General features: G+C 38.1%; 1 protein-coding gene across 1 annotated transcript in view; it reads right to left on the minus strand.

The window, feature by feature from the left end:
* Positions 1–14,106: 14,106 nt before the first annotated feature.
* Positions 14,107–21,096, minus strand: part of LOC139742314 (mesenchyme-specific cell surface glycoprotein-like) — a 33,858-nt gene continuing 26,868 nt past the window's right edge. Inside the window, exons 5-12 of the mRNA XM_071652891.1 lie at positions 20,771–20,915; positions 20,060–20,171; positions 19,236–19,433; positions 18,412–18,480; positions 16,869–17,131; positions 16,233–16,450; positions 15,103–15,236; positions 14,107–14,189 (exon numbers count right to left, since the gene is read on the minus strand). Of these exons, the coding sequence (XP_071508992.1) occupies positions 14,107–14,189; positions 15,103–15,236; positions 16,233–16,450; positions 16,869–17,131; positions 18,412–18,480; positions 19,236–19,433; positions 20,060–20,171; positions 20,771–20,915 (1,222 nt within the window). The remainder of the gene's footprint in view (positions 14,190–15,102; positions 15,237–16,232; positions 16,451–16,868; positions 17,132–18,411; positions 18,481–19,235; positions 19,434–20,059; positions 20,172–20,770; positions 20,916–21,096) is intronic.

Raw genomic sequence — 21,096 nt, forward strand, 5'->3', positions numbered from 1 at the left:
AGAATAATGATTCAGGAGCTTAGGGAGTCACACTGTTGAATTCATGGACATGGTGAACAGTGCACAACAAGACCCTGATATCAAGACAGCTGTAAGACACCTCGGACATTCCAAGAAAAGGAAAAGGAAAATTAAGGGTGCCTCAAATTTTAGTCGCCTTTCTCATTTTGTCCTTGAAGATTTTTACACTAGAACTCACCTAAGACATTCACAAGGTATTCATGTTTGTGTAGGTTTGTTTGCTTTGAGTGTAGGGCATTTGCGTTTCACACTTTCAATATCAACCCCTGTAGATCTACATGATGTTTCTTATTTACCAGCGCATAAATATTTTACATAATTCATGTGTCATAAAGCAATTTTTAAGTGGTCGACGTTCTTCTTCTTGGCTTTGCTTCGTGAACGAAGATTTAGGGGCATTGACGTCCACGTCTGGCGCAAGCTCGCTGGTGGCTGAAGAGGCCAATTCGTGACAGGCATGTCACAATCGACCACAGCGGCTGCAGGGGAATGACAAGTCCGGGTTTTGTGCTGTGACAACACGGTTCTTCCTCCTTCTTCGCTTTTCTTCGTGGTCGACGTAAGGTAAAAGCTAATAGCAACCTGTAAATAGAGACTAGAGGTCAGATGGAGCGCACCGCAACAAGTCTTTCGCAATCAAACGCAAAACGAGTCATGGGCTTTCTCTCGACGGCACACCTTGTCCTTGCATCGAAAGACAAGCATTACCCACTTGAAAAACTGATTTTGTTTTCTATCCATATTTTCTTTGAGATGGCAATACTACGATTTGTGGGGGAGAAGGGTTTGAGAGGCACCTACCAACTGAGCTGTAGGACATGGGAGAGGGTACGTAAGCTGTGGGTATTATCTCTATTGATGTTAAAAGGGCATTCCAGATGATTTTCATAATTTCACATCCTGTAGTACATAAATCGACAGCTCCATGTATCTGTGTACAGATTTGTGGAATTTATTGTGGTCCTTGAGCAGAAAAACAATACTTTGAAAAACCTAGAACAAATTACACTGAACAATGATGATGACGACATAGAAGGCTCACATATTTCAGAAAGGTAGCAGTGTAATTCCTTGCAATACTGCTTGCTTGCAAGTTCACCTGTGTGAAATCTAATGCATGCCTTCTTCTTTTGTTCTGCTTATTTGAGCCCCAACTCATGCATTCTTATGTTGAGGCTACCATGTCATCATCCTCGTTCATTGCAATTTATTATCAATTTTGAAAACATTCTTATTTTTCATCCCAATCAATATAAATTCTGAAACTCTGTACTCTGTAACTAATTTATGGTTGTTCAAATGTAAAAATCTGAAAATCATCCGGATGTCTCCTTTAAGTAGCAGGTGGAGACACTAGGACTAGGATACAGGAGGGATAAGAGAGGGGGAGGCAGAGGTTGGAGTATTGCAGTCACGCACCCTGGAACCGTGTAACCCTAGAAAACTGTGAGTCACATAACCCTGTGTTCCCCCGAGGAGGTCGACGAGGATTTCGGCGGAAGTCAGGTGCCACTTATCGGAAGAATGGAGACAACGCGGGCCCAAAACATTGTTTTTCCCTTCATGGCTCGGTGTCATTGTTTTATCCCCGCCCCTCTATCTCTATATCATATCTACATCTGTACGAATTTATGTAATCCACATTGTATGCATTTTCCCCGTCCCCTTCCCCCCCCCCCCCTTTCTCTATCCCTTGAAATCGATCTTGAACTCGATCTTCTTTATAAGCTCTTCTCGGGTTTTATCGGCTGTAAAGTGGTCACTGTTTGGAAATAGAACATGAGTAGTAGAATAAAATATTGTATCGAGAATGGTGTTGATGTAGTACACCAAGTGAAGAAGTTAGTATACTGCAAGGAAACTGTCCCAGTAAACTGTTGCTAAGTGAGCTGGCAGTCGGTTGCTAGGAGGTGAACACGCCTGGTAATCAATGACGTCACAAGTTCGTGGGGACAAAATAATAAAATGGGACATAGGTCGTTGCGCTGAGGTTTTGAAAACTTACGCATCTGACCAAGGAGTTGTTGCCACTCCTTGACCTGATCGACATCATGCGATCACGGACGATGCGTCAGCATTTTGAGGAACGCGGGTTGTCGCACTTTAAGGTAATAATTAGCAAAAACACAACAAAAAACTTAAAAGACAAGACAAAACAAAACAAAACAAAGCATACATTTAACATTGTCTGTAATAAGTTATTACAACAAATCATTAGTTTTATGCGAAAGACACCACTTTTTTTTCCTCCGGAAGTACAGGACAAAAGATGACTTTAATGGAGATTGTGGATGTCTTTCACAAGGAGTCTTGCCATTACTCAAAATAATTTGAATACGATTTTATGATTGAAAGCCATCATATCACTGTTACGTGATAACCATTTTATTTCACATTCCATTTCGACGAAATACCTATCATTCTATTTGTATAGATTCACTCATTTCTCAAAGTCCACATTATGACGGAATGACATCTATATATCTATGTATAATCTTTTTTTTTTCAAAATCACATTTTGTTATGCGTGGCACTTCATAGAAGGTTGATTGAGCCAATGATGACTAACAACTCATCACCTTGTTTGTAATGGTCAATATCCTCTATTATTTCATTCACAACATAATTTGACAGGTATTCATAGGCCCCGGAAATACTGAAGGGAATTCCTGAAAGAGGGCTCCAGCGATAGCTGCCCATTGTTGTGCAGGTTATCGGACTCGAGGCTTACTCATGGGGGATTACCTATCTGCTCCATTCTCGCTTCGATGAGACTGTTGTTGACAACTGTCGATGCCTTTGTCTTTGACGAGGATATTAAACAATGTTTGCAAGCAAAAGGCTGAAAAGAATCCCTGACGGGTTTGAATAACAAATCTGAGTGTACAGTACGTATTGTCCAAGCAACGTACAACCACATTGACTCAAGGAAAAAAGCACTGTCGTCTTTTAAGGCGTATTTACTATTTGCAAATGAAACAAAATCCAGGTTTAGTGCTGCAAAATAGTTCTAAAATGTGAGTTAGGGGTAGAAACAACCAATGTCAAAGTGTTAATCAATGTAAACAATGTTAAGTATTGTTAAATATACAAAATGTGAACAGTAGTTACGATAAAAAAATTTCTACACTAAAACGTCTACAGTTAAGCATGGTTTATTCTGAAAAACAGTGACATCAGCTTATATTTTACGGCTTATAGCGAAATTTGTATATAGTGGCATGTTTTGTGATACAATTAAACTACACAATAATACCACGCATCAAATGTGATAACTCTACCACTTTGTTGGTTAATGTTACATAACGAATTAATGGAAAGGAAAGAAATGAGAAAGTGATATCAAACACGCAACCTTTTGTGGTCCGAAGCAAACGCAAGACATAGTTATTATGTCTACGATTCTTTTTTTTTTTTTCATTCAACACGAATTCCTATTCCTGACAAACGAGATTCCATGAAGAAAAGAAAGTAATATTAAGCAAACAAATTAAGCAAAGAATTTCTAATCAATAATTTTTCTTCCATTTTCTAGTGGAATGTTTAACTTCTGTGATTCTGTGCTTGTTACTGATGTCATTCCCCCGAGAGAGAGAGAGAGAGAGAGAGAGAGAGAATGGTCTGCCGTTAGCAATGTCGAACTCTCTATATATTTTCTGTTTCATTGAATGGACTCTTGAGATAAAGATTAACTGTGGGTGAAGTTTTTCTTCTTTGTGAATTTTAATTAATTTAAGAACTATGTCAACATAGTTAATATGATCATATCATATTCTTCAGTGCAAGTTCAGTAAGATATTATTTCAAGAGTAAGTAATGTTAATGTTCGCTCTACTATATTATTTTACATCTTAGGGCATCGTGAGACTTTCCATTGGGTCCAAGAAGGAACAAAATTCGGTCGTATTGACGACTCCAACCTTTAAGATAATCACACCGATGAATAATGACAAGTGTCTTTTTATCTTTAACAACAACAACAGTCAGACGTTGGAGGGATTCAAAAAGCGAGGTGAATGGGGCATCATTAATCTTCAGGCTAATCAGTAATGAAAGTATTTGAAAGAAACTGAGGTGTCACGTAGGTTAGAATTTTACGTGTCTCCTCTTTTGAAAAAAGAAAAATAACGCAATGAAAAAAAGTATAAACGTAAAGTATAATAATGTCCTCTTGAGTTAATCATTTAAGCCGGGGAGCCTCGTTAGCCCTAGCTCAATCTGGGCCCTGAAATTGGGGAATTGGTGCCCCACACTTGCAGGTGGTCTAACGGGCGGGTTTCCTGTCGGAGAATTACCGCAGCTCAAGCATGAATTTTATTATGATGACAGACATTTCGTTGACGCTAAGCTCTCTCAAGCTCTCTATATCTTCTTTTTTTTTTAATCATGATATAAGATGCTCATTCAAACCGGAATAATGCTGCGGGGAATAGTGAGAATAAAGATTATATATGATAAGGAATATAATTATAATGGAAAAGAAGAGAAGGATAATTATCTACTAGTATCTGATCTGTTCCTCGGCATTCGTAATGCATCTTTCTTTAATTGTCAAAACGATATAAAAACTGGATGGATGGGTGAATGGATGGGTGGATGGATGGATGGATGGATGGATGAACGGAGGAAGGGAGGGATAATGTGAAAAAAGGAACCTGTGAACATCAGACTCATGCATATTCTTTTTTCTTTTGATGTACGTACGCCCACAATATGACAAGAACTTGTGGTGGAGAAACGATAAGTTTGTACCTTCGCATCTCAGAAGCATCAAGTCATTATTATATGATATACTTATTTAAGTCAGACAGACTTGCCAATCTTTCAGTTTTCGCTGTATGACAGAATTTATGCAGAAAAGACATTATGTTATAGCTGCACCGATGAATCACTTCCGCAAACAATATTGATCGATTTGACTCAGCTATTATATATCCAAGTACCAAGTCGAATGATAATACCCAGAGCAGTTCCGCAGTTCATAATTCACATGGCGAATATTCGGGATCTTGGCATATAACGGCTGCATTTGAGCATGCAGGCATTGCAGGATTAGAAGGGGGTATGATACGTCTGACTGTACAGAATACCGGGCAAGGTTTTCTTGCAGAGGTTTTTGCACCCCACGTTCTTGTCCTCCTTCAGATTGCCTCACTTCCTCTATGCCCAGGGTAGCATTACGTTTTAAACCTCTGCAGAAATCAGCGAGATTTAGAGATGTCATTTCATTTGACATTCGCGGCTGGCTTGCGGTGGATAGTGAGAAGGCCTTGGGAAATTTAAGAAGAAATAAGAGCAAAGAAAGAATCTGAGAAACCTCAACGTAAAGTAAGCGGCCCCCTTCTCCATCGACTCAAGCCAACGCGAGCCTTTTGCACTTTAGGATGGTGTAATGAATGATTTTTATGGTCACGAACTCTTGGCGTCAAGGTCATATTCTTGACATGATATTTCGACATTCTAAACATTCCAAAATCTTCCTTTGTTAACCTGTGTGATAATCCAATTGTGAATGACTTATTAATCAAATTGAATACTTGTATACTGAGTATCGAAATAGGCTTCTTCGCACCTTTTGGAAACTAGGACCTCAATCACTTTGAAGGCATCCCGCCAAATAGAAAAAAAAAATATCGAAAGATTCAGCCAGATTTGCCCAATTTTACCCCAGTTAGTCACCAATGAATCGCAGACCAACAATCAGTCTCGTGTCCTGATAACGCAAACGGCTGTAGTTCAGTTGGAATGATGATTATATATCGTATGTTCCATTTATTGTCTTGTCGTCTGGCTCAAACCTTGAGAAATCCCCGTAAAGCCTCACCATTGTCTTATACTCATATGGCCAAAATATACACAATGTATATCTACAAAAATAATAACCTTCGTAGAAATACTAGATGATTTAGCGTATGTTGCATTCACCGTTGCGTCGTGTCCCTCAAACCATGATAATCCCTTGCCAGGCATCACATATTAATAATTGTCTAAAACTTCAGTGGTGTAAGTATGCATGAAACTGATAAAATCTTTAGAAATATTGAGTGTACCATTGACGATGCTAGGTGACGAATTATATAATTTTGACGGCTGTTGGTTTAATAGTATACGTGTACCTCATACGTCCGATTTTATACAGCCATTATCATCATCAGCTGTTGGTTATTGTTGTTTAATTTGCTGTTTCTCTTGCTGCTGGAGTTAATTGATTAATAAAGAGCATGGAGACGAAGGGAGGATTAGCGGCAGTTTCTGTGAGACTTCGAGGAGACTCCTGGGCTGATAACAATGGAGTGAGTCACGGGCGGACTCACCAGGGAGGTGGGATCCCTCCTCCCTGGACCCACCGAGGAAACGCGGCGGCCTGTCCCTGTTTTCAAGCCGTCTCCGTTGTACAGCCAACTCCCCATCATCCAGTTTACAAGCAGTGAAGACAGCAAACCTGTTGTTCTTGTATCCACGTGACTCATGGCTTTCATTCAGTCTTGTTTTATATGCTTCGTATTGTTGGTGCTGATTTTTCAAGGTTACTGAAATCAGTTGTCTATTATTATGATGAATAGAATAACAAACAGACAGACGGAAGTTAAAACGCTAATTTTGCGAACTTAAAGCTTTTCATGTTAGAATAATCATACTTGCAGAATGACTGAATAGATTCAATCACATTTTAAAGTAGCTCCATCGCTTCCATATTTTCAAGGAGGAATGTCAAATAAATCAAGGGATGTGAAACATGTTGTTCATTGCAGACAACTGCTGATGTTATTGTTTTCTTACATAGGTAATGATACATTGTATTTTCACACTTTATTGAGACTCATAAAAATATGGTAAACACGTAAACATTGCGCGTTGTCGCACTATGGCTCTTGTAGGGACCAACATTGACGTTTATTGGTTAAAAAAAAATGATACATTTAAAGTTCGAAATCACCACTGAGAGCGATAATTAGTTCCACAGGAGACAGTCCTGAGCATGCGTAGTTTGTTGGAGTAGCGAGAGGGACAGAGTTTTCTCAATGGGAGCAGGAGATTTCTCATAGCTTTTATCTCGTCACCACAACCGACCTGGATGAGTTATCTTCGTTTTGTACAAGAACGACGTGGATTTCATGATCTCTTTTCAAAATACGTCATCCACCTGAGCGGCAAACTAAAAGATATTTGAGTTGTCTTGAAATTTTACTCGTAAGGAATATACTCGTCATTCACCAACTCATCCCTAAACATCACACATTTTAACATTTACGTCTACAAAATTGTTGACCTAGAAAATAAAGTTCGATAATTGCTACTTTTGTATTAAAACTAAGTGGGTTTTATGAATATTTTGTTCTAAATACCTCATTAAAAATGAATAATACTATAAGTTCTGTAATAGATATATAGTATATAGTTACCGATTGTATGCTTTTTCACGTCCACATGAGGATAATTACACGCCTCAACCACCGAAATTCGCCACTTTTAAAACTGAGATACCACAGTGTTGAAAGGTCCCTATCAACAGGTGACAAGGGAAGTACAAACGTTGATGGCTGTACCGCAGCATTATCTCTTCTTCATCAAAGTCAACCGCACGCAGGTTGTTGCGTCTAAATGAGACATTTCCGCTGTACAAAATACGGTATTATTTAACATAGGAAATACCCTATTATGTCATCATCTGAGCCATCAACCAATGAAATTATGACGTAATAACATAAGATTATTATGACATTATTGGCGAAAATGATGCCCATTAAATATGATATGACGAATGATTAGGATACCAGTGTATTATGATGAAAAAGATAATAACAAAAACGGGTATATGAGTAACACAGTAAATTTTGATGCACCCGACATAATGAAATGGTTGCAAAAGTTCATTAGTGATCGGAACAGTGGTAAAAGTATTTGCTCTTGTCGAAGGGGAATCCACAATGAAATGAGATTCGTTTTCTTCTTCAACTCACTATTCAATATAATTTGTAACAGAAACATAACACAAAGGTCTCCTTTATATTACCTTCTTCTTCGACGACAAGGATATAGTTATCGAAAGGAGACAGTAATATTTGCCGAGCCCTTTGTCATCACATTCACAACCTCAATCACTGAGGGGAAGGGAGGTGGGGGGGGGGGGGGATGGCGGAGTCACCTTTCATGCACCTAAAACTATGGAGATGGGAAAATCGAAGATTTTTGTTTGTGAACTTGATGCTTTGGTAATACACAGTTTTCTCGACATTTTGACACGTGTATCATCAACTTTTTTTCAGACATTCCAAAAACTGTTCGTCGGGATGTTTCATCTTGTCCAATTACCCGGTCATTGTTTGCGTGAAAAATTGTTAATCCGTAGCACATGGCCCTCTTCTCTCCAATGTTGACAGATTAAATCGTTATTTTTAACACAGAAACCATGATAATGATTGACAATTCCTCCACACACACAAAAATACCAAACATGATAAAGTGTTCCTCCGCAGTATTTTGGTTGGGGCGATAATTAGTGGCGTACGCTAGCAGATTTCCGTTCGACATTGTGAGATGGAAAAAGTAGATGAACATGAAAAGGAGGAGAGAGGTAAAGAAATGTTTGAAAGAGAGAGGGGGAGAACAGAGGGGAAGAGGGGGGCGAAAAGAAAGAATGGGGAAAGCGAGAGAGAGATAGACAAAGACAAGAGGTTAGCAGATCTGATTGTGTAAAATTATTGCTTGCTTCCAACGGCAGATGGGGGATACTCTTTATATTCCGTCACTCTAGCATATTACTAAATGTTAAATCTACAACACTCAAAAATGTTAGATTTGGCGCTCAGAATGTTGAACCACCAATTTAGAAATTATGAGTCCAACATTGTGAGGGTTAAATCTAACATTTACAAAAGGTTAGAAGAGTGACAACATTTAAAATATCGATTTACCATTAACATTTTAGAGTGTTGTTGACCTCAAGAACAATGTCCTCTGTCGGAATGTAGAGTCGAGAGACACCATGGACTTTTCTGCGATGAAGGCAAATATCTGAAGTTGAACAGCGCCATCCTATTTCTGCGAGGCGCCGCAGACACGCTCGAACCACTGATTTTTATATACGTAGAGATAGTGACTCGAAGCGGTTCGCAGACTGACTGTTGCCTACAAACCAACGTAGAGAACGCACTTTTTCTTTTCATAACATCGGAAAAGGGGGGAAAGTAACAATGATCATGAAAGTTTATAATGCTGATAATAATGATAGTACTGATTTTAATGACACAGATTATTCATAGTAACAGTGATAAAAGATATCATAAAGAAGAAAGATGAAAAAGAAGAAGAAGAATAGAAAATGAACAAGAATAAGTAGTAACTGCTGCTTTTTCCAACCATTTTTTTTCAAATTCCCGAATACATCGGATTAAATCCCCCTCCGTCTTAAAAGATAAAGCTTTCTATAACCGATATCTACCCCTTCTCTCTCTCTCTCTCTCTCTCTCTCTCTCTTTCTCTCTCTCTCACCATTTCTCTCTTTCAGCATTAATTGACAGAATTGCATTTTGCACATATATTGTAGATTTGGTGAGTATTTCTGTAGAACGATAAAACACCAAGTTTGAAAGCTTCGTTGACGTGCGTCTTTTTGTATTGTCTCAGTCTTGTATGCCTCACTAATTATGTTTTCAACCAAGTGTTGCTGTTTATCTGTTTATGTATATGTATATATATATATATATAGATATAGATATTCATATATAAAGTCTTTCAGGTTGGGATACTTCACGCATTAAATCACAGGTTAGGGATTTTGAGGGTTTACATGTAATGTTTCTTTTTTTATTATTTCAAATGAGTCCATACACTAATAATTGCCAGTTTTTGTTGTCTTTTCATTGAAAATGTAACTGGTTGTTGTGATTATGAAGCATTTTCTCTCGATTTAACACAGAGGGAATTCGTTTTTGAAATATTTCTTTCTCGAACACTACACTTTTTATCACTAATTTATCACCACGAGTCATACAGCTCATTAGTTCGACACTGAGCAATTATTTAGGCCCATGAGTCCGACACAATATAATAAGGCCCACGAGTTTGACACTAACCAAACTAGGCCCATAACTTCGACACTAGTCAAACAAGTACACGAGACCGACACATTAAGCCCCGCGATGTATAGTGTCGAACTCATGGGTAGTTTTTAACTAGTGTCGAACTAGTGGGCCCTTTTTGCTTAGTGTCCAACTCGTGGGCTTTTTCGCCTAGTGTCGAATTCATGGGCTGTATGACTCATGGACCTTTTTTTCAATGTCGAACTCGTGGGCCGCATTACTCTTGGCTGTCGGTTCGTGGGATGAACACATAATGTACTTGTCACAGACTGCTGAGTACTTCGTATTATACATTGCCAGAGCACGTGCAGTGCTGCCCATGTGCAAGGTTTACAGCACGCAGTATCAACTTTTAATCAAAGTACATTGTAGTAGGGTTTATTACTGCCACCAGTTCCCTATTCTGCTCAAAGTAGGTTTGCTCATCAGCGACATTCAAAGGATAAGTCTGCGCCCAAACTCTCCAAAGCCTCCAAATACACTCCGTTAAAGCAGCTACTAAAATGTCCTGATGATTGTTGTATAGGATGCTCCAACTACTGTTGTGAGTGATGAGTAAGACTTTAATGTTTCAACTTTTACGTCCTGAGAGAATTTATGACAAAAAAGCTGCCATCTTATCACAACTGGCACCTCTGAGTTCTAATACATGTCTATTAAGAGCATAGAAAGTTATCAATAAAAATGCTAATTTTGGACAAAGACAGGAACATTTCTTTACACTGTATCTTTACAACGGCATCAAATTAGATTCTCTGATTCTTTCATCCAATTTCTTTCTGTTTGAAACGTGTCAATTTGTCACAAGAACAAAAAACATGGGCTAGATATGACATTGACGGTTAAATGTAGTTCAGTTTACATATTTCACATATATATAAGATATTGTTTATTTAGAGGATAGTTCCTTTGTGGTTGTTTTTGTTCAATGTTGTATGAATTAATTATTCAAATGTTTTTATTATTTTTTTTATGATTCACTCCAGATTTTATTTTGTATTTGTATTTTCCACGTGGCAATGAAGATTCAAATGGAAATATGATTGTCCCTCCTGTGGTTTATTCGTTGCTCGTTTTACACCGTCAAAACAGTTGGTGCAGGCCTACAATGCACACCAGTTCCAATGAATATTGTTCAGAATACGGAATGGCCAGCATATTGCCCAAGCAAAAAGAAAATTAGTATGTGAAACAGAAAAAAAAATCTCAAACTCTCTTCCACTTTCCAGCAATCCGATCTAATTCTATCCAGTGATTGCGCAAAGGTATAAATCAGTTGGCCGTCAGGTTATGATTGCTCGTACCCTGATATCAGGGTTGATATTTGTTTCATTTCTACTGTATTGATGCCCTTCCCTCCCCTCCATTGATGTACATTACATTCACTAATTCTTAGCATGACCTCTTCGTTATGATACGCTGTAAGAACAGGGAGTGTAATTCTGCTCCCAAATCCCATTCATTGTACCAGATGTCATCCTTCTTCATTATATTTCGGATTTCAGTGACCTTTCAAACTATACGGTCTTATGTGGAAATTAATGACATCAAAGTACCTTCGCCCTGGCAACTCATGATCTAGCCTGTTGGCTTAGTTTGATTCCCTTTCGGAGAACTTACATTAAAAATGATAATAATTATATTGTATAATAATATAACGTATCTTCTCGTCCCTGTCATGCCTGTTGTCAGTTGTCCTAAAACACTTGCAGGGTATCGCTAGATTCAATTTTATTAATATTACTTCTACACCTATTTCTCTATATTTCCGTGTCCTTTTGACGCATCCCCTCAAGTTTTTTTCGATATACTTCTGTTGAGGGTCGATGGATCTATTATGCCTTTCTGTCCGGTGTATTGTCTTCTTGTCATGTGTAGTCTTGTCTCATTCTGTCTTGTCTCTTAGTCTCCCTTTATTAGTTTCGTTGTAGTCCGAGTCTTGTTTAATGTTTATTCACATGTGTAAGTGTGTCCGTTAATTTCGCTGTCTTCTTAGTGGGCTTCCAGACTTTTTTTCCAGACTTTTTCCCAGACTTTTTATTTCTTTGTGCATCAACTTTTTTTTCTTCTATTTGACATTCTCTACCTGAGGGACCCACATTCTACATGCTTTGTCCTTTTAGTGGGTCCCTCCATTTTTCGAAGTTTACGCTTTGTTGTTTCTTATTTATCACTTCAGTTCTCATGACAACGTATTATTACTACAAGGTTCCACAATTATCTTATACTCTTCTCAGTTTACTTTGTTTTGCTTATGTAACCTTATTCTCTGTTACCAAGGAAAGTGAAATGTCGATTTTTTTTTCTGAAAATGAAATAAAATTTGAACTGAATTGAACTGAATTGAAGTGAACTGAATTGAATTGAATGGAATTGAATTGAATTCATAAATTCGTTAACCCAATTGTTTTTAACGCATATATTTTAACGACAAATGCATTAAGAATTAGACATACTTAGACAAGAAGTAAAGCTCTGATAACTCATTTACAGTAAAATGCACTCACATTGACGCAATTTTATCAAATATTAAAGCTTTTTAATGCATTTATGGCCATGCAAATTTCTTTTTTTTTTCATTTTCAGCTAAATAGCTAGATGTGTAAATCACAATTATTTGATATTACATTTTCTTCTATAATTGCCTCAAGCTATCAAAGCCCCATACTTCCCCGGCACTCGTTTGATAAAACTTCACCAAACTCAAAGAGAGAGAGAGAGAGAGAAAAAAAAAAAGAAAAGGCACGCAATATTTGATAACAGATCGACATTTATTTACATAAAGATGTCCGTCATGAATGTTTGTATTTCATCCGACTCCATGGTATAGTTGACACGTAATCGTAATATACATACATACATACACACATAAAAACTTTCACGTATCATAGCAACAATTCAGAAAATAATTGATGTATCAGCTGAAATCATAATTTATTCTAGACTCCTATCTCCTGATGTTTATAGAAAACTGTTCGAAGCTCGTGATGCAATTCTCCCGGAATCAATTGAATCAACATTTTACTCATGCGCAATTTAAACGGCATACCATACCAAAGTGTTAGAATACCATTATTTGACGAAATTCCATCCCCTCTGATATATGAAGTTTTTAAGGCAGAAGTGAAATAGTCACATACATTTTACCGCTACCTAGAGTTTTCTAAAAGTAGATTTGAGAGGGGAGGTATCCTTTGTTTTCTGCAACGTTTATATTATTTAGTTAATCAAAAGTGTGTAAGGACTATATCATCTTCAAGTGTAGAGAAGCCGCATAGTTTGGCATTGTTTTCCTTTCATTAGCTTGTAATTCATGCCTAAACGACTTTATTTTTACAGCCAAGATAGTTCATCACCACTAGTCAATTTCAACAAATGCAATCAAACGCCTATATACGTCATGTACATAGAATATAATTTTTTTTAAAAGTCTAATTAATGATATCAGTTGGAAAGAAAATGGAGATGAAGATGTATATCATGTACGTAACTGTGAATAGAAGTATTTCCAAAGTGGCAAAGTTCGATGAATCATAAACTAAATAGTGAATTTCCGGTGATGATTCTGAAATAATGCATACCAGAATCTAACTTTGTATAATGATGGATAAAGTGATCAACATTGAAATATATTTTGAAGACTAATATACATATATCAATATATTTATATCTCATGATTATCAAGTGTGTTGAAAATCAACGAATACGCTCAACATATTCTTATGCAACCTTCTATCGATTCGCTATTCATAGACACGAGCAAAGACAATGGAGTCTGGTTCTTAAATAATTTGATAAGCATACCATGACGGGATGAATACAAACTTGGCAACATTAAGACCGTTGTTCGCTATTACAAAAGAAATGTACATTAACAATGACCTTGGAGTGAGAAGATAAAACGTTTGAAGAAATATAAAAATATACAGTAGATTATTTTTGTTTCACGATGACAGAAAGTGAACACTTAGCAGCAAGAGGAAGATTCATGTCTCATGGCATCTCAAAAAATTCTTCTCCAGCTTGTAAGGAGTCCCAGGAAAGCTGAAAGAAGGACGACTGGAAGAGAGGCTAGCTGTCGCACATCTGAAAAATAAAATAGCGATCAAAGATGCTGTCGTGAGTATGCGTTCATTTCAAGAGCATACAGCCTTGTTTGTTCTTCATAGAGCAGTGAAATCATATACATTAACGAGATTGGACTTTGACATACTGACTGTATGCCAAGAAGGCGACAGAAAAACAGAAAGAAGAAGAAATTTGGTTGCTTATCAGTGTACAATTTCGAATACACGCTACTAGACGGGTAGAATAATTGCACACAACCTAGACTGCTGCATAACAAGACATGCAACATTTATCAAAGCACATGAATTGTATTTATAAAGTTGACAACTAATGCTCAAATTCAGTTATATTGAGAAGACTATAAACATGATAAAACAGCTTGCGATAGTGGAACAGCAGAACCTTTCAAAGGATTGTTAAGATAATTCAATAGCACTTGCCTTACCTCCAACAGAAGTCAAGGAGAATACTACTTCTGATATCATTAACAAGCCCAGGGAATATGAACTTTGCAATAAAAAATAACAAACAAAATGGTGGCGCATGGATTTAACCAGAACGTTAAACATTCTTCATTTTTCAACAGATTATCTGACTTTCCTTGAATGTTTGCCAGTGTGTTCTATTAAAATTTCTGCATTCACTGAAGATACATAGTTAACTGATACATACAATGTATGGGATGAATTCTGTAACCCATTAGTGCCCTCGGGAACCTGGGTCTCGTTTCATAAAACTTGTTATCAGTAACAACTGCCACATTTTCTTTGACAAGTTTGCTCTCAGCAAATCAGATGCAAGGATTTCAGTAGCTTATATTAAAAACTATCGTAACTTGTTATTGATAACAAGTTGTTTTCTTTTATGAAACGGGGCCCTGGTAGCTGTAACGCATATCCGAAACAATGCGTTGATAGTACAGTTAACTCACCACTATTGGGGTTATCCTTCAGCAACATCCAAATCGGTTCGTCTCGGATTTGGTAGAGAGTGACGGTTCCACTCACTCGGCCCGTAACGAGGAGGTACGGCCTCTGGTCGATGGTCTTCTCAGGAGGGATGAAACTTTTTTTTTAGAAAATAAAGGATATGAATATATGATTGTTATATATGGATGTATGGATATATGGATATGCGGATACATGGATATATGAATATATGAATATACGAATGTATGAATATACGAATACATGAATATATACGTGAATATATGAATGAATATAATAAGGATATGAGAGAAAGAATGTAATGGTAACTATGTCATCCATATAATTTGATTACGAATAATACAAAATAGTTACAAGCATGAACTCTGTGTATTTATATGCAATGTTGAACTTTCCTATTACCCTTCTCGATTCATCTTTGTGCGACTTATACAATTTGATTCCAATGATATGATCAACATTCATGCTAATAAACAGTAATGACCAGGGGCCAGTCGGAAATGGCGCCCTCTTTCTTGTGTATTTAGAATTTGGTGTCTGCGCATATTAAAGTTGATATCAGAGGCTGAAAGGGCTCTGCTTCGTAGTTTTAAAAACGTAAGAGAGGCAGTGGGAGTAGGAAATGAGATTTAAAAGCTTCAGTTAGCTCTTTATAGGCTGTGGATTCTGTCAAGATTCTGTCAATGACATCATCTGTCAATCATTGTTGAAATACTGATATGATTAGCAAAAGATATTGGAATGCACCTTTCCAAAGATGGAGCAAAACCTGCCTGATTCCACGTTACTAGTGTGACTACCAAGACATTGCAGAGAAACATACGAGTTATGTTCAGTCTAGGAGGTCTTGAGGTGGATTCCATTGTCATTGGTTACAAATCAGGTGCGTACTTTATCAGTAATTGACAGATGATGTCAATAAACAGACTCCTATTTTGAAAGGATTCTGAAGAATCTGAATCTGAATCTGAAGAAAAATAGTTTTAAAAAATACTACAAACATGGCACATATTTTGATATTGTTTTGGCAACATAAGTGATCAGGAAATCATGATTCAATACAAACCAACATGCATTTTGCATTGCATAGTCCCTTTAAAGCTCAAACACTTACGTTAATGACTCGGGGTCGGAATCACCGAATCGCTTTGTCCTGTACAGTTCTGAAAAGGATTTATCGATATGGCCATCACGAGTGATCGATTCGAATATCGGTAGTGATTGTCCCTTTGTCACACTGAATATCGCGATCGCACTAACTCTGTCGATACCCACGAAGATGAGTTTCGTTCCCTGGACGTCTCCAATTGCAAGCGATTCACACTCGGGACCCTGAGGTAAGAATCGAATATAAAGTGATATTTAATAGCAGAACATGTCAAAAATCTCATCAAAACTAATTTTCAATGTTTATGAATGTCTGAATATGATGCTAGTAGATTGAGAGTGAAAAGCTATTCTCATTTCCCTGTACAATTTTCTTGTTTTTAGTTTGCAGCCAGGAAGAACTTACCGGGAAAAAGTAACGGTCATCAAAAATATCTTTCATCTGCATGGGCTATAAGTCTTGGAAAAGAACTTATGCTTATATTCATTGCATGGTGGCATATGAAAATTAGTTTCTATGAAGGCTAGTAATCATTCCTGTTTATGAATAAATTATCAACTCCTTAAAATTTCAAACTCTAGTGTATGTGTTACGATACAGATGTATTCCAAGATGGGTCAATTAAGAGTATAATTTGCGTACCCTCTGGTCGGACCTCGAGTCAAAGGTACTAGCCATGGTCACACTCGGGTCGCCAACCCTGTTGTTCCCGTTATGAATCTTAGGCAGGTATTTGGCCGTGGCTTTCTCGATAATGTCCCCGCTGTCCCAGGCCAGGGTCAAGTTGCCAGTCCGCCGATCCACCCGGTAGGCCGAAATGCCGCGACCGCCGTAGAAGTAGACATTGTCGTGCTTCAAGGGTTGTTCAGTGCTACGGCCATCGATTCGACTGAACTCAAGGTTGCCTGAAAATAAAAGCAAGAGGAAAACAGATGAACAAACGAACATCACGCCATATCCATCGTCAAATTGTTATTCCTTTGATGCTTTGCCCCCCCCCCCCCAAAAAAAAAAAACAAAACAAAACAAAACAAAACAAAAACAAACCCTAGGAAATATATGTTACGAAATTATGATCAAAATATAAGTGCTGAGACATGTTTGAAGACCAGTGACCAGAAGACCAGTTTGAAGAGATTGATCGAATATATCATAACTCGTCCATAGCCAAATTGCGATTATCGGTGGTCTTGAAATTCTACGACCCCATCGATATCAGACTATTTAAAGTTCGATTGCCTTTGGAATTATTGATATTATTCGAAGTGTGATCAAAGCTGACGGCTTGATGGGACCTGTTGGCATAGTGGAAAAGACTTGTGACTTTCAAATTGGACGTTGAGGTCCCGAGTTCGAATCACGTCAAGGTCAATGCCTACGTCCTTGGGCAAGATGTTTTTACCCGCCATGTCCCTCTCGACGCAGGTTTATAAATGGGTACCTGGAAACGGTAAGGGAACGATAAAGACAGGATCTCTGCCACTGCAGAGGTTGGCTTGGATAGAGAAGACTATTAGTAGGAATGCCTCGCCGTGTAGCAGAGCTGCCAATCATTGACCTAATGCCGGACTCTGAGGGCGCTGTCTCTAATATCATTACTTTGATTTTGTTGGGAATGAAATAACATCGATCTGAATCAATATGCCGGTTTACGTATTCAGTTTAATTAAGTGATATTGCATCTCAAATGTTCTAGAATAAGTATCTTCAATCTATCTTATCATACCAAATACACCTTAATCAATTAATCCACTTGGCGTTCATTATTGCTACTACGTATACGGCAAACCTTGCCAGGCCATTTTGTTGCAGGAACTGCATGAACATCATGACTATCATCATCATCATCAACAACAACAGCAACAACATGACTTACAGTATCCGTAATAAGGATGATCGGGCATACAAACATTACCGGTACTGAAAGGTAAGTCCTGTGCAAGTCATAGATTGCAAGTGATTGACAAATTGCCCCACATCGACGTAAATGTACGCCCATCGAGTGCTATGTACGCCCATGATTTTTTTTTTAATTTTTATCATGGCTACTCCTAAAAACACTGATCAATTCAGTGCTCATTTACGTCAATGTAGGGCAATTTGTCAATCAGTTGCAAGGAAAATATCTCGACGGAAGAATTTCATGAATTTGAATAAGTCAGAGATTTCTCTGACAAACACTCACCAAGTCTAAAGGCATCCAGCATTTCTTCGTTGGTGACCCTCTGCAGGAGTTTATCAGTCAGCCAGTAATCTGTAATTTAAAGCGAAATCTTTATCAAACTGTACATATATAACTGACTAATGTTCCACACGTTCAGTGCATAAGGTCGTAATACATGGGAGCGAGACTGTAACCTGAAAATGTTTGTCTTGCATACGTTTCTCGATGGCTCAGATCTGTTTCGAAACAGGTTTTGATTCTGCCTCGCTTTAGAGGATAACGTTTTGTTTTTGTTTTTTGAAAGATGTCTTAAAGAGTGTTTCGGATCCTTTTCAGTGTACTTTTGCAAATGGCCTGAAAATTCAAATAATTACAGCTCTGCCAAGAGGAAGTCCAGAATAGAGGGCACCACTCTGTTTTGAATTGGATCTTGCATTCCTTTCATTTATCATCTTTCCAGTATTTTCTATACTTATTTTATAATTACTTCATTTTACACACAGCATTTCTGTGATCCAGATTAAACATGAATTCAGTTATGGATTCACTCTAATCATTAAAAGATCAAAACATAACATGGAAATAAGCAGTTTATTTTATATTGATCGCTGCATCCATTCCATTAGCATTAGTTATGCACAGATAGTCAAATATCTGATATAGAAATCACCAGTAGAAATCTGTACAATTTATCTATCTGCCCTCAACTTAAGATAACAACGAAATCGCATACACAAGGACATGATGAGCAAAAAAAAAAACAGGGATGATTTCAAACTCTAGAGAGAGGTGCTACACAAAAATGATTACGAGCAAACACGCCTCCGAGTACAGATTGAACATACCTTCGGGAAACTCGTCTCCCTTTTCGAATTCGACAAACTCTCCACCTCCCGGCGGGCAGGCGTGGAGGTTGCATGTGTACTCCAGCTGCTTGCCCTCGTTGGCGGTGATGACAAACGTATCGCCGTTCGACGTCCTGTACGTCTCGATGGCATCTGGCTGTCGGAAACTCTCGATATCGTACTTCTTAAACGTTCGACCTAGGGATGTCGAAAAGCAAGAGGAAACAAAACAAGATGCTATGATTCAGACCCTTTTGAAGCATTACTTGAGTACAGATTTCTTTTCAGGTTTTGCATGAAAAGGGTATCAAATGAGTCATTTTCGGCAAAACGGCGATATAACTAACCGAAACTAAATGACTGTCACTTACGTTTATCCCTTTACGGTTCTCCGACTGTTTTTATGTAATCCTTTCTCTCATTTTCTGTCGTTAACGTATGAACGTGACAGTAACCATGAGTTTTGTGCAAATTATTACAATCTTGCCAATATCCAACTTTCTCACATACGCCTCCTTTTGGCGACGTCGTAATGACGCGCAAGAAAAAGTCTGTCATGATATTATGGGGGCCTCTTTCATTATCTAGGGACTATTTCTATGGTTGATTTCAAAGGCAGTGTCCAACCACGGTATCATGAACGACATATAGGGGAATTGTACTGAGATCTATTTTCGATCTTTCTTTCTGTGATTCTGTCTGTGTGTCTGCGTGTCTGTGTGTCTGTGTGTCTGTGTGTGTGTGTGTGTGTGTGTGTGTCTGTCTGTCTGTCTGTCTGTCTGTTCTCTCTTTCCCTCTTCCTCTGTCAGTCCGCCTCTCCTCACCGTTGCCTGGGCTAGGGTCTAAGTCGTATCTCTTCCACTGCTTGGCACCGAGTGGATGGATCCCCGTCACCTGGTTGGTCCGCAAGTCAACACTGGCGATGGCATTGTTTTCCTGTAGAGAAACATAAACATTAAGCCTCACCATTGGTATTGACAGTAAAATACCACTCAGCGAGGATGCACATGACAAAAATATCAAGCGTCGGCACTCTTCATATCAGAAGTAAACTGTCTCAAGTGTGTGGTTATATCTAAATGCGTAGAAATTTTCAGATCAAACTGAATATCTCAACATCAGAGACGAAACAATCGCTACACAGAACACATATTTTCTATGATCTACCACCGCAATTCATTTTAGAAAAAAAAAAGAAAGTATAAAATCATAGGAAAGGGTATGTATATAGAGATGAAGGACGAGAGTACGGAAATGGAAGCACTCACAAAAATGGTCAATACTGCAACATCTTATAAACAAAACCTTTTATCACAGTTAAGCTGACAAATATCCCTGAACATGGGCGCTTGGATCATACCATGTCAGCCGAATTCAATTTTGCTGTCATCATTTTGGACAATGATTTGTTTATAGAAAAACAAAAAAAAAAATAAAGGAGAGCAAAACACGACTGATTAGCTATAGTCATAGCGTGATACTCCCACTTTACTGAGCTTTCAAAATCTGGTCATCAGTTGTGAATTTCCACATACCTGCAGACTGACGTATGCCGTGGTTTCTGTAGGATCCAGGGTGACATATTCAGGTTCGAGCCCCTGTGAGAACGTGTTTTCCTGCTTGTCCCCCATTTGACCTTTATAGGGCTGTCTCACTAGCTGTGCCGTCAAGAGCTCCGCACTATATTGCATGCACGACGCACGAAACATGAGAAATGGGGGAAAATATACAAATTTATTTTGTTATTTTCAGGTTAACAACTCATTCCAGGGGCCCGTTTCATAAGACTTGTCATCAGTGACAAGTTGTCATAGATGTGACAAGCTACCGAAATCCTTGCATCTGATTGGCTGAGAGCAAA

Source organism: Diadema antillarum, unplaced genomic scaffold (assembly GCF_040938485.1).
Source record: "Diadema antillarum isolate AM-2024a unplaced genomic scaffold, OU_Dant_1.0 seq00000995_RagTag, whole genome shotgun sequence".
NCBI classification, from domain to species: Eukaryota; Metazoa; Echinodermata; class Echinoidea; order Diadematoida; family Diadematidae; genus Diadema; species Diadema antillarum.